Source organism: Leuciscus leuciscus (assembly GCF_965113295.1).
Source record: "Leuciscus leuciscus genome assembly, chromosome: 3".
Taxonomy (NCBI): Eukaryota; Metazoa; Chordata; class Actinopteri; order Cypriniformes; family Leuciscidae; genus Leuciscus; species Leuciscus leuciscus.
Genome location: NC_138727.1, coordinates 20,503,328 through 20,517,007, shown reverse-complemented (window position 1 = coordinate 20,517,007; position 13,680 = coordinate 20,503,328). Strand labels below are relative to the sequence as shown.

Here is a 13,680-nt window from a genome sequence, read left to right as displayed (position 1 = left end):
GGAAAAGAGAGACAGACATCTTTAAAAAGATGTATGCAGGGGAAACAAAGTAAAACCTATGTCATGCTTATTTTTTATCATTATAGCCATGTGACAGTTTGTGCGGCATTATATCACCAAACTATAGACTCGAAGCAGGATCGTAAGGGCTTACGGTGCCATCTGGGATAGGGCCTTAGTCATTAGACCTAAAAGTGACCTTTGTTGCATTACTCAGTGTATTGGTCTGGATCTGGGTCCTCACACATGGTCTCCCATAAGCCTGTTTCCAGCTTGCCTTGTGTAACTGCCCATTTAGACAGGAAGAGATGGTCTGATTGAAATGTAATGTAATTTACATATTACTGTACAAAGGTAATGATAATATGCAGAGGAGGAGATGAGGCTTATTTTATTTATCCGGAAATTATAGAATACTGTAAATGCCACACAGACTATGAAAGGTCTTCCTTTAGTGAAGAAGGGAAGAAGCAAATAAATTATGACAGAAATTTAACACTATACTGTATTACATTTAAGTATGATGTATGGTATACTGTAGCTGAGAAAAGCCTAACCCTATTACATTTAAGTATGATGTATGGTATATACTGTAGCCTGAGAATAGATCAAAAATCAGTTAATCTCAAAATCAGTGTTGGGAGTAATGCATGACAAGTAATGCGAGCAACATAATCAGATTACTTTTTGAAGTAACTAGTAAAAAAAATTTGGAAGGCACAGGCCATAGCAAAGACAATAAGGCCCATAGAAAGGGACTTATTTCCATTAATTCATAGCAAACCTTCTATAGCGAACATGCATATATCCAGCCCTTTTCCAACTCAGTTGTATATTCACTTGAGACACAAACAATCATGTATCTAATTTCCCTGTGACCATAGGTTATTTTATAGTGTTTGCCTATGTATTAATCCTTGAATGAATGTGGTAGTTTTGCTTGATTAACCAAGATCGCATATGTACCATTCTTGGTATCTACGAATTTGCATTTTGATGACCTACATGATTGGATATATTATATGTTGATACCTGTGGTTTAACCTCCATCAACACCCAATCCAGTTACATATGTAAAATACCATGCTGGAAGACAAAGGATTGTAAACTTTGCCTCTAAAGGTTTAAGTTCCTATTGGATCACTGATCCCTGGCATGATGCTGTTCGTGTAGGACCTCACCAGGCCCCAGAGCAGATGCAGCCACGCCGGCAGGCCTCAACACATCAAGCCATGTGAAACTTCCTCGACCATAACAGAGTCAGACTAACATTGCAAGTTCATGATAATTTCTTCATTAAACGCGGGAGAAATTGTTTGCAACATCAACATCGACAACGGAACCATCAAGACTTTCTCCTAAGACTGCATATCAGGACGCTCATTTAACGACTAAAGCATTGCAAGTATTGTACAATTAACTTACTAAACAGAGGTTTAGTATGAGTGGTAGACCCCATGTTACAAAGGTGCTTTGAAGTAAGAAACCGATGGTTCCCTTTCGTCCTGGGAACTCCGACGTGTCGTCGGGGGAGTTCCCTGACGAATTGGGATCACGCTAGGGAGCCAATTGCCTTCGAGAGAATTAAAACAAGCCAATGGACATTGGCATGCGAGATTTGCATTCCGCATCCCGCCTACCAGCGCCTAACGCACACACAATGCTTTTTGCTTCGGAGCCATCCAGTGTTTATCTACTGCTGTGTTTGCCGAAGAGTTTCATTGAGACGAGCCTTCAGGAAGAAGATTATTTCTCTGGTGCTGGTGTGACGGCGCTTCAGCGACCATCGCTTCCCCGCTGCTGGCCGAGTCCTTCTCTTAAAAAAAAAAAAGAGAGCCATTTTCACGGCTGGTAAACGGGTGAGTGCAGCACGCGGGCTTGCAGTTTCCCCGTCGTGTCTGCCGCGGTGGTCCCTCAGTGCTTCGGCACAGACAGAGTAGCTTCTTTCTAGAAGAGCTTGCGGGTGTTTCGCGTCCTTTTCAGGACGTCGTTTCACCCGTGCGTTTCTGGATGTGGCCGACTTCTCCCTCAGGAAGATGGTCATAAACACTGCCTCTCGTGTTTGGGCTTAGGGCACGCTGAGGCAGCGTTTCTGAACGAGTTATGTTCTCATTGCGGGAACAATGGCGATCTGGCGATGCTGCGTTCAAGACTGAGAACCCTGAAACATGGGGGAGTCCCTTCAGAGAATCCCCGATCTAGTTCGTCTGCCGGTTCAGTTCGGCAGACGGCTACTTCGGTGATTCCTGTTGGTGAGCGTATGAGGATCACAGTGAAGAACGTCCCGTCTGGTGAAAGATCCTCACGGGCTTCTCACTCCTCTACTAGCTCGTTGCCATTGGCTGTCCCGGCGGAGCTTCCGGGGCCGTCTCGTGCGGTTCCGGTTGTCTCCTTCGGGGCGCCGCCTGAGGACCAGATGTCGATCGAGCGGTCATCTTCTGGTGATGTTCTCAGCGGGACTACCCCCTTCGGGTGTGGTGGCTTCTGCTGAGCCGGATCCGGAAATGGGCGCTATGCTCGAAAGGGCGGCCGCGAATGTCAGGCTCGTGTGGAACCCTCCACCGGGTCCCGAACCTTCGCGGCTGGATGATTGGTGTCTCGGAGCGGACCGTGCCGTTGCCCCACAGTCCGCTCCAGTACCATTCTTCGCTGAAGTGCATGAGGAGCTGAGGAAGTCTTGGCTGGCCCGTATGAGGGCCCTCATACGCTCATGCCATGGGCGCTGCTGCAGGTCCACCAGGCCAAGGCACTCCATGACATGCAGGGGGGTTGTCCCGACCCAGGATTGCTGCAGGAGCTGCGTGCGACGAAAGTCACCGCACGTTCCCTGGGTCGGGCGATGTCCACTCTGGTGGTCCAGGAGCGCCACCTATGGCTTACCCTTGCGGATATGCGGGAAGCAGAGAAGAACAAACTTCTCAACTTCCCCATATCCCAAGGGGGCCTTTTCGGCAACGCGGTGGAGAGCTTCGCCCAAGAGTTCTCCACCGCCCAGAAGCAGTCGGAGGCGATATGGCACGTCCTGCACAGGAGACGGACTGCTGCTGGTCCGTCTTCTGTGGCCGTATAGCCTCCGGCTGCTCGTCGCCGAGGCCGCCCTCCTCCGGCCGCTCCTCCTTCAGGGCAGCAGTCTACCCTGGAGGACGGAGGTCTGGTCGTAAGAGGGCGGCCAAGCCCGCTCAGACGCCTCCGGCCCCTTCCAGCAAGAAGGGCGGAAAGCGTCCCTGAAACGGGCGACCTGGAGGAGGACCTGGATGCTGCTCATCGGGAGGGTGCCTCTGCACACCTCCTTCCCCCGGGGGAGGGCCGGGTGGAGAATTTTCTGTTGAGTTCTTTTTCTGTTCCGCCGCTGACCACCCACATTTTCAATAAAAGAGCAGTTTCTACCTCCTCTTCCAGGTCATCCACGGCCGAGACTGGTGGGCACACAGTCTCCCCGTCCGAGAGGGTGAGAGTGGCAGTGCGTGCCGCCTCCGAACGGCGCCACTCCCGCTCCTCACTCCTCAGCTCGCGGGTAGCAGTGACGCAGCCTCAGCCTGGAGGGGCAGAGACCAGGACACGAGGAGTCAGGGCCTTGTTCCTCGTCTCTCCCCCTCCCCTCGCCACCGGGCAGTCCGCAGCAGAATGCCCACGGGCCTTCTCTGCCATCTGCCCCCCGGTGGAAGTAGGTTGGTGTCAAGTTCCACTATCGGTCGCTACAATGCCACCAGAGCCGGGTCCCTGTCTTCCACCTCGCTGCCCCTCCGCGGGTACGCCGGTGGTTCGGGTGGGTCGGTTGGGACGGTATCTGAAAGCCTGGCTAGCGCTTCCGGGTCCGTCCCGATGGCTCATCCGCACCATTCAGTTCGGCTATGCAATTCAGTTTGCGCGCCGGCCTCCCAAGTTCAGGGGCGTCCACTTCACCCGTGTGCGGTCAGTGGATGCCCCTGTCTTGCAGAAAGAGATCGATGTCCTGCTGGCAAAGGACGCGATCGAGCCGGTCCCTCCTGCCGAGATGAGGTCAGGGTTTTACAGCCCCTACTTCATTGTACCCAAGAAAGGCGGTGGGATACGGCCAATCCTGGACCTGCGAGTTTTGAATCGGGCCCTGCACAAACTCCCGTTCAAAATGCTCACGCAGAAGAGCATTTTCGAATCCATCCGTCCCCAGGATTGGTTTGCAGCGATCGACCTGAAGGACGCGTACTTTCACGTCTCGATTCTTCCTCGACACAGACCGTTTCTACGGTTTGCTTTCGAGGGTCGAGCGTATCAGTACAAAGTCCTACCCTTCGGGCTGGCCCTGTCGCCCTGTGTCTTCACGAAAGTCGCGGAGGCGCCCATTGTTCCCATGAGAGAACAGGGCGTTCGCATTCTCAACTATCTCGACGACTGGCTCATTCTAGCTCACTCGCGAGATGTGTTGCGCGATTACAGGGACATGGTGCTTCGGCATCTCAGCTGGTTGGGGCTTCAGGTCAACTGGGACAAGAGCAAACTCTGCCCCGTGCAGAGGATGGAACTGGACTTGGTCGCCCGGACTGCGCGCCTCACGGAGGAACGCGTCCTGTCAGTGCTCACCTGCCTCAGGTCCTTTCGAGGTAGGACAGCGGTTCCACTGAAACAATTTCAGAGGCTCCTGGGGCATATGGCAGCCGCAGCCGCAGTAACGCCGCTCGGCCTGTTACATATGAGACCGCTTCAGCGCTGGCTTCACGATCGAGTCCCTAGTTGCTAGTAGACTGGGTGTTTCCAGTGGTCTCTACGGTGACCCATGATGCCACGTGCAGTTCAGCCATGTCTTCCCCTTGACGGACTCGTTCTGTCGTCCCTGTTGAGTACGCTCCCGCTTCCTTCGGATTGGGACCACCTCAGGGACTGCCATATGTTTCACTAACCCACTGGGCTAGTACATATGTGTATTCCTGGCCTCCGCAGCGTACATACGTAACCGAGACGTTCTTTCGGATGGTTAAATGATTCTGTTCATAGCTTCAATCCCCTGTTCTGTTCCGGTTTCATTCACTTTCACTTTGCAATTCCCATGTATGTGTGATGTGTGTGAATGTGTTTGTGTAGATTAGTTATGTGTTCGTGATTTAGTTAATCAAAACTTTTGTGTAATTTAACAATGCAATTACAGCTACATGCTAAGGATGACTTATTTTCTGTGACCACGAAAAAAAATATTTTCTAAGAGTTGATAGAAGATTTACCAGTACTGAGTGTTTGCTGGACAAACAGATTAATTGATTGTAATATTAATTCAGCTACATCCAGTTAATTCTATTAACTGATCCAAATATTTATAATTAATCATAATGAGTTATAATTAGCTTCCCTTTTGAGCTAATTTGCAACAGCATTCCATCCTTGTGTTTCTGGATGAGGTAGTTTCCTGGTATCATCTGACAGCCACAATAACTGCCTCACATATTTACATTTACATTTATTCATTTAGCTGACGCTTTTTATCCAAAGCGACTTACAATTGCTATATATGTCAGAGGTCGCACGCCTCTGGAGCAACTAGGGGTTAAGTGTCTTGCTCAGGGACACATTGGTGTCTCACAGTGGATTCGAACCCGGGTCTCTCACACCAAAGGCATGTGTCTTATCCACTGCGCCACCACCACCCCTCTGGGCCTTCAACACGCTGGGCGACCCAGCATCCATTTGGAGCCCGCGCAGGAGGATCAGATGTCGATCGCTGCTTCGGAGGGTGGGCTTGAGCCCCTTTGGGGATGAAGACTAAGCAGTGCTGCCCCCTTCTGGGAGAATGGTGCCAGTTGAGTCAGACCCAGAGTTGACCGCCATGCTTTCACTGGCCGCTGCGAGCGTCGGGAACTCTCCACCCTGCCCTGAACACTCAAGGTTGGACGATTGTTTTTTTGCCTCCTGCAAGTCCATCAGGCCAAAGCACTAAAAGAGCAGCATGAGGCAAGTTCTGAGCCAGGGTTTTGGCAGGAACTGCGCACAGCGACTAACCTCACCCTTAGCAGCCATCCAGGCTGCAACATAGAGCCACCAGCATGAAGCCGCCGCTAAACCATCTAAGCGGTTGGCAAAGCAACATCCCTGAGATGGGTGACCCAAAGATGGAGGGAACTACTCTTATCCAGGAGGTGGTGAACGCACTGCTTCTTCTCTCGGAGGAGGGTTGGGTGTAGAATTATTTGTTGAAAGAGTTTATTTCTGTTCTGCCGCTGGCTCAATGGCCAGAAATACCCACATTCTCAATAAAAGAGTCATATAAGGAGCGGATTGACAGTGAGCGATGCTGCGCTTCCTCACTCTCAACCCTCTTTTCTCTTGCCACAGTCCAGGAGTTTGCGGTTTGAGGACACAATGCCTCCTCACGTATTTTCATATTTTCCAGCTAAACCTTCCGTGGAGCAAGGTAAGAGTCACACCACACTCGCTGCCTCTACTTCGGGATGGTACGCCTTCCGGGTTGGGCCCAAGCGCTCCACCTCGCTGCTCTTCAGCGGGTACGTCTGTAGTTCCGCTGGTGCCATTTGCACAGTGTCTGGGGGCCTGGCTAGCGCTTCCCAACCCATCTTGTTGGCTCATTCAGACGATCAGACTCGGTTATACGATTCAGTTCGCCTGGCTTAGGAGCTTAGAGCAGCTCTTTGTCTGCTTTGGAGGTCAGCAGAAGGGAAAGGCTGTCTCCAAATAGGTGAGTTCCCCATTTGGCGAACCCTGGATGGAGTTTCCTCTAAGCATCCTTCGGCAGTCAGACGTGGCGGAGGCGTCCAACGCCAGGCCCAGTACTCCAGATGCATGCCCAGTCAGTCAGCCCCTGTACTGGGCTAGATGCACATATGTTGTGATTCCCCTCTGGTAATCCCATATGTGCGGGGCCTAAAACTAACTTTTTGCCACACCTGCCAATGGCCAGTGACTTAAGAAAATGTACTGGCCATATATAATTTTTTACCAGCCATGAAACTGTTTTTGCAAAAACAGGCAGTAATGTCACTAAAATTTTAGATACCAGTGAAAATTCACAATTATCTATTCCAATTTTGATACCACAGACAAAACTACTAGCCTAACTAATATAAATCTAAAACATTATTAAAGACAAGCAAACAGTCAGTAATAAAATAAAAACAAATCATCAAATTCCAAGCAAAAGCACAAATAAATACAATATAACAAAGATACACGGGAAATAAACAGTGCTTTTCAGATTTTTCAGGTAGGGCTAACAGTAGTTTTCAGGTACAGAAATGTAATAAAGGAAGCTCTGTTCATGCTTGATTCTCTCTCGAGGGATGAGAGTTTGCACAGAGCATATTCAGATTTCGAGGGAGCTGAATGCATTGTGAAGCATTTGCTGTGAGTAGCTCTGCCTCTGCTTGACTCTCTCTTGAGGGATGTGAGTCGAGCATCTGCACCTCGCGGGCTGCAGAGGCAGCAAGACAGGATTGATAGTGGGGAGGAGTCTGACTTAAGTATTCTCGTTTTTGGGCTTCTAGTGATAGCTTCATTGCTCCCAAGTCCCATTATTGGATTTTAAATCTTGCTTTGCAAACTCTTCCAATCCCAAATGGAGATTTATAAAAACCTATTGCTCTCATGTTGCCTCAGGAAGCCTGCTCTGCGACCGCTTCCAACCTGTCTGAGAGCATATTATGTAGAGTATCTAGTTCTAAGGAATTAGATGTGCAGAGAGATGTTGTGCTTCTCCTCCACTGCCCCACATGTAAGTCTGTGAGCCTTTATTCATTCAAGATCTCCACATTGAGGTGTGGAGGTAATGGAGGAACCTGTATTCGGCTTGCATAGTGTCTCCCATGCAGTAGAACTACTTACGTGTGGAAGGGCTGTGTGAGCAGCGATACGTGAGGATGCCCCGGGTTGAAGAGTTGCTTGTGAGCTTTCTCTCCCCTTGCTCTGCATCCTCTTTGAAGGCTCCCACCTTGCCAATGGGAGTAGAGAGAGCGCGTTCGGCTCTTAAGGGAGCTAAATGCACTCACTGTGATGTGTTGGTCATGGTTAGATGATGCAACTCCTTCGCTTTTATCTGGTGTTAAGCAGAAGGTGGCTGTGAGAAAGAGGTGATTTGGTTGATTATTCTGGTGTGTTTATAGCACTTCCATCAGCCCCCCCTCCAGCGTATTCAGCTTGGAGGTGTTCATGTAAACATAGTCACTATGCTGGCATGCTTCCTGGAAGTTCTCAAGGAATGGCCAGATTGATAGAATGTAGTGGACTATGTCGATACACACCACCCACTTATCATCTGTAGCCCCCTCCAGAGTAAAAGGAGATAGTATAGATGTAGATGCATCAATGCAGCACGCTTCCTGCAGGAATGGGTGAGTCGGCAGAGTTGGTAGTTGGCGTTGCTTCTTCCCACATTATCTGTCACCACCCTCTAGTAATGAAAATTGGAGGTAAGAGTGTGGATGTAAAAGCATCTATCTTTACACGCTTCCTTGGTGAACTTGCGGTGATAATAGCAACCATGCCAACACAGGAACTTTGTAGGTACTTATGAAGTGTGGCGATGACGACCCACTCACACTGCTGCCCCCAAAGCAGAATTATGCTCCTTGTGAATGGGTTGATCCCCATCCCCAGGCTACTCAAAAGTCTTTGCAGAATGGCTTGTATTGCGGTTAGTGACCCATTCTCTGTTGCCTCTCCAGCTCATTAGTCTGGATATTCTTGGAATTATTCCTTTGCATGCTCCCTTCAGTACCCTGCTCCCTTAGGCTTGTGGTCAGGTCTGGTAGGGTTATATGTAGAATTGCTGTGAGCAACTCTGTATTTCATCTATCGCCTGGTATGGCTGCCAGATGTAGTGCTATGGACTTAGATGAGGCTATGTCTATAGTCACCCCTGTTAGCCTGTTAGAGGCTGTCTTGTAGCCATAGCTCGGACTAGTCTAATGCAGGAATCCCAGTTTCAAAAATGGTTGAGTATGGAAGCTTTGAAGCATTTTTCCTAGCACCTAAAACACTGAGCCTTCTAGGGAGCAAGGCTGTGGTGTCAAAGGATGTGTCCTAATTGGTTGCTGGCGCATTAAGAATATTCTGGGTCGAGGCCCATTGAGTCCTTCATTTCTTAAGCCTGACGAGACTGTGCTTGGTGACCTTCACAGTGCACAAAGAGGCATTGGTCAGCATGGTGTAGTGGGTATCAACGTCCCCACAGCATCTGCAACTGACGCAGCGTTGAGTTCCCTCAAAAGGGAACGTCTTAAGGTTACATATGTTACCCCGGTTCCCTGAGAAGGGAATGAGCCACTGAGTCACGTTGCCATGCTTCGGGCATGCCTGCGCGTCTTCCTTCAGAGAATTCAAATCTGATGATGTGTAATGCAGGCACTCTTTTGTACTCTCAGGTGCTCCATGTGACATTATCAGACTGCCGTTCGACAATAAGACTAAATAAGAATAACACGTGCTTCAGACACCAGGTTCCGTAGGACGCATCCCCATAGTGTCAGAAACTGACGCAGGATCTCATTCCCTTCTCAGGGAACCTGGGTTCGATACGTAACCCTAAGACGTTATCCCCTCTGGACATAATTTTTGGCCACTACTGTATTTTAATATTTAAATCTGTCAAAGACTGACCTGTCTGTCTTCTTCTTCTCATCCTCCAGGGCTCGGAGAGTGTGCTGCAGACGATCAGTCAGGATCTCGAGCTCCTGGGTCAACTTGTACTCCTCACGAAACTGCTCCCCCAGTAACACAAGGTCACGGGTGGCGTCATGAAGAGGAATGTCACTCAGGTACAGACCTCTCCTTGTAAGGTCATCCAGATTCATTACACTGACATATACGCAAATGACAAAACACTGGATTAAGCCCATAAATTATCAAAAAGTCAAGAAACAAAATGTTATTCTACAAAAAAAGTATAACAATATAACTCAAATACTGTATAACCCAATATAACAGTCCCATCAGAAAGTATTTCAACTGCATGTCTCATTATAAGTTATCAAAGCCTCTCTGTGCATGCCATGGGGATTATTGTAGTTTCTAAAAAAAAACAGCAGACGATTCAATCTAAACCAGTGGGAAGGACACAGATTATTCTAGTAGTCGTGCTTGCCAGTGAAAGAGTGTCTGAACCAAGTGACCTGTTCAACTGTAAGTGGACTCAACTCATCTCAGACTGTGAAATAAGGTACTAGCACACATAGAGATTGAAATAAAAATAAAAATTAATGTGAAAAAGAGAATAACTGGAATGTATAAATTTTTTAGATACTGGCCCAACTTCTGCTGTTTATTCATCAGCATTAAAGGGGTCATGAACTGAGAAATCAAATTTTCCTTGAGGTTTTGAGAGGACATCATATTATAAGAATATCCTGAAAGTTTCAGAACTGAAAACTTCCTTGTTAGTTCAAAATCAGCCTCTTATTTTTACCACGCCCAGCGAACGACTCGTCCTGGAATGTGCCTCTTTATGACGTAATAAGGTAGTGAAAGACTGCCAGAAGAAAATCAACTTTGGCCCCGCCCACTGGCGTTAGTGAGGTGAGGAAGAGAGAAGAGCACCAAGTCACTCACTGGACTTAAAATAACATTACCTTCCAAAGGATCCTAATGCTAGCAATGTGGATATTTATTTTTAACCATGTGAATGTCTCAGTTGAGCATTATTTATTCGTATTTGGTACATTTCACTGAATTCTTTGGTAAATCAGTCCGCAAACTCGGCGCAGGCTTTGCAGGCTTTTACGATATGGATTTGACAGTATTGTTTTGCCACAACATGTAAGTAACCCTGTTCATTCTAATGCCTCATCTGTGATTTCTGATATAATGATTCATGTAGCTACAGTCAGATGTTCTTTATCCTGTCAGTAAATCAAACCAGTGACTAAACGGTCAACTTCAAATTGTTTCTCTTAGTAGGGTGTAAATAATCTGATATTAAAACTGATTGAATTATATATAGAAAGCGATCAAAGAACGCTCTGTTTACAATAGCTGTAGCTGTCAATAAAACAGCACGTGCTGGAACTGTCAATCAAACAGCGTGTGTTTATCAGTGACTTGAGTTTATCAGTTACGCCAAAACTCCCGTAATAATCAACGAATCTCTTATTTAAATTGTGTTTTCACTAGCTACGTTTACATGGACACAATCGGAATGAAATCAATCCGATTGATGAATCCGAACAAGGTGTTTACATGAATGATAAATAAAGTAATCGGGTTGATGTGCGCGTTTATATGTCACAAGTTTCAAATCGGATCTGATGTTTTGACATGCGCACACTGCACGAATATACAGAGTTTACCGCTTTTTGCGCATAAATATTCTCCTCTATTGGTTCTTTACGTAATATTAATTCGTCTCTGGTCATAATTTAGAGCATATTAACCGTTTTGCCGTGCTGCTTATTGATCACGCAGTAAAAATGCCCCTCCCTGCGGCCAAAACCAGTCGTCTGTGGATGAGAATCCAAAACAAGGACTGGTGGGACGTTGTCCTGCTTCACTTCACAGACGCGCGAGTGAAATGAGAATTTTAGAATGACGGGAAACTTATTAATATGACACTTTATTAAACAGGAAGAACAGCTCGTTCCGCGCGTCATACGTCATTACGCTAGTTAACGTCATTGCACATGCGCAGTCCTTTCAGTTTCGGTTTTCAATCCGATCAAGTGTTTACATGTTCTCTCGATCGGATTACAAAAGGGATAAACCACCCCTTTCAATCGGATCGAAATTTCATTCGGATCGAGCTCAATCGGATCGATTAAGGTGTTTACATGAAGGTTTTTTAGTCCGATTGAGCCGTCAATCCGATTATCAGTGTCCATGTAAACGCAGCTACTGTTAGTTATGATGAAAGCATTCATTAAGTCAAGTCAAGTCAAGTTTATTTGTATAGCGCTTTTCACAATACAGATTGTATCAAAGCAGCTTCACAGTATTAAATTAAAATAATACAACAAAGTTTGTTTCAAGAGGAATTTATTGATTGATAAAATTAAATTAAATATCCCCAAAATATCCCCAACTGAGCAAGCCAAAGGCAACAGTGGCAAGGAACCGAAAAACTCCATCAAGTGACCTAATGGTGTCCTAAAACTCCATCAGGTGACCTAATGGAGAAAAAAAACCTTGGGAGAACCCAGGCTCAGTCGGGGGCCAGTTCTCCTCTGGCATTTATGAGCTAGAGGCCGGATTGTAGTTTGAACTGTAGGATTATATGAATGCCTGGCTGAAGAGATGCGACTTTAATCTAGTTTTAAACTGGGAGAGCGAGTCTGAGCAACGAACAGTATCAGGAAGACTATTCCAGAGTTTTGGAGCCAAATGTGAAAATGCTCTCCCTCCTTTGGTGGTTCTGGATATCCTAGGTATGACCAAAAGCCTTGAATTTAGTGATCTTAAAGAGCGCGATGGATTATAGGGCGATAGAAGATCCGTTAAATAGACTGGAGCTAAGCCGTTTAGGGCTTTATAAGTCAGTAGCAATACCTTGTAATTAATACGGAACTTTATAGGTAACCAATGCAGTGATGATAAAATCGGTGTTATATGATCATATTTTCTTGATCTCGTAAGAACTGTAGCGGCGACATTTTGGACTAACTGTAGCTTGTTTATTGAGGATGCAGGACAACCAGCTAATAAAGCATTACAGTAATCCAGTCTCGAGGTCATGAATGCATGAACTAACTTTTCTGCATCAGAAACTGATAGCATATTACGTAGCTTAGCAATGTTTCTAAGGTGTAAAAAGGCTGTTTTTGTAACATATGAAATATGATTTTCAAAAGACATGTTGCAATCGAGTATAACACCCAGGTCTTTTACTGTAGAGGATAAAGTAACAGGACATCCTATGATGTTAAAGTTGTATTGTGCGAGGTTTTGTGGGCGGTTTTTTGAACCGATAAGTATTACCTCTGTCTTGTCTGGATTTAATAAAAGAAAATTACGCGTCATCCAATCTTTTATATCTTTAACACACTCTGTTAATTTGGAAAATTTTGCGTTTTCATCCGGCCGTGATGAAATATATATTTGAGTGTCATCAGCATAACAATGGAAACTAATTCCATGTTTCCTTATAATATTTCCAAGTGGCATCATATATATTGAAAATAACAGAGGGCCTAATACAGATCCCTGCGGCACTCCATAGTTTACTGGAGTTATGATCGATTTTTCTCCAGTTAAATAGACAAAATGGTAGCGGTCAGATAGGTATGATTTGAACCAGCTTAGTGCTTGTCCTTGAACACCAGTATAATTTTGTAGTCGATCTAAGAGTAATGTATGATCTATAGTATCGAACGCAGCACTAAGATCAAGTAAAACTAGTATTGAGATACAGCCTTGGTCAGAAGCTAAAAGTAAATCATTTGTGATTTTAACGAGCGCAGTTTCAGTGCTATGATGCGGTCTGAATCCAGACTGAAACTTTTCATAGATATAATTTTGTTGCAAGAAAGAGCCCAGTTGAGCGGACACCACTTTTTCTAATATTTTAGACATAAATGGAAGATTTGAAATGGGTCTATAATTTTCTAGATTATTATGATCTAATTGTGGTTTCTTAATGAGAGGTTTTATAACTGCCAGTTTAAATGTTCTTGGAACATGACCTAAAGATAAAGACGAGTTAATAATATTGAGGAGAGGCTCTTCCACTACAGGTAACACTTCTTTCAATAGTTTAGTTGGTATAGGATCTAATAA

The 13,680-nt window shown here is 46.1% G+C and overlaps 1 protein-coding gene across 2 annotated transcripts in view; it reads right to left on the bottom strand.

Moving 5' to 3' along the window:
* The window catches only part of gucy1b1 (guanylate cyclase 1 soluble subunit beta 1), an 87,028-nt gene that overhangs the window by 57,383 nt on the left and 15,965 nt on the right, over positions 1–13,680 (bottom strand). Inside the window, exon 9 of one of the 2 annotated variants that reach the window (XM_082165660.1) lies at positions 9,577–9,774. The exons of the other annotated variant lie outside the window; for it this stretch is intronic. Coding sequence (XP_082021786.1) covers positions 9,577–9,774 — 198 coding nt within the window. The remainder of the gene's footprint in view (positions 1–9,576; positions 9,775–13,680) is intronic. 2 annotated transcript variants of the gene reach the window in all.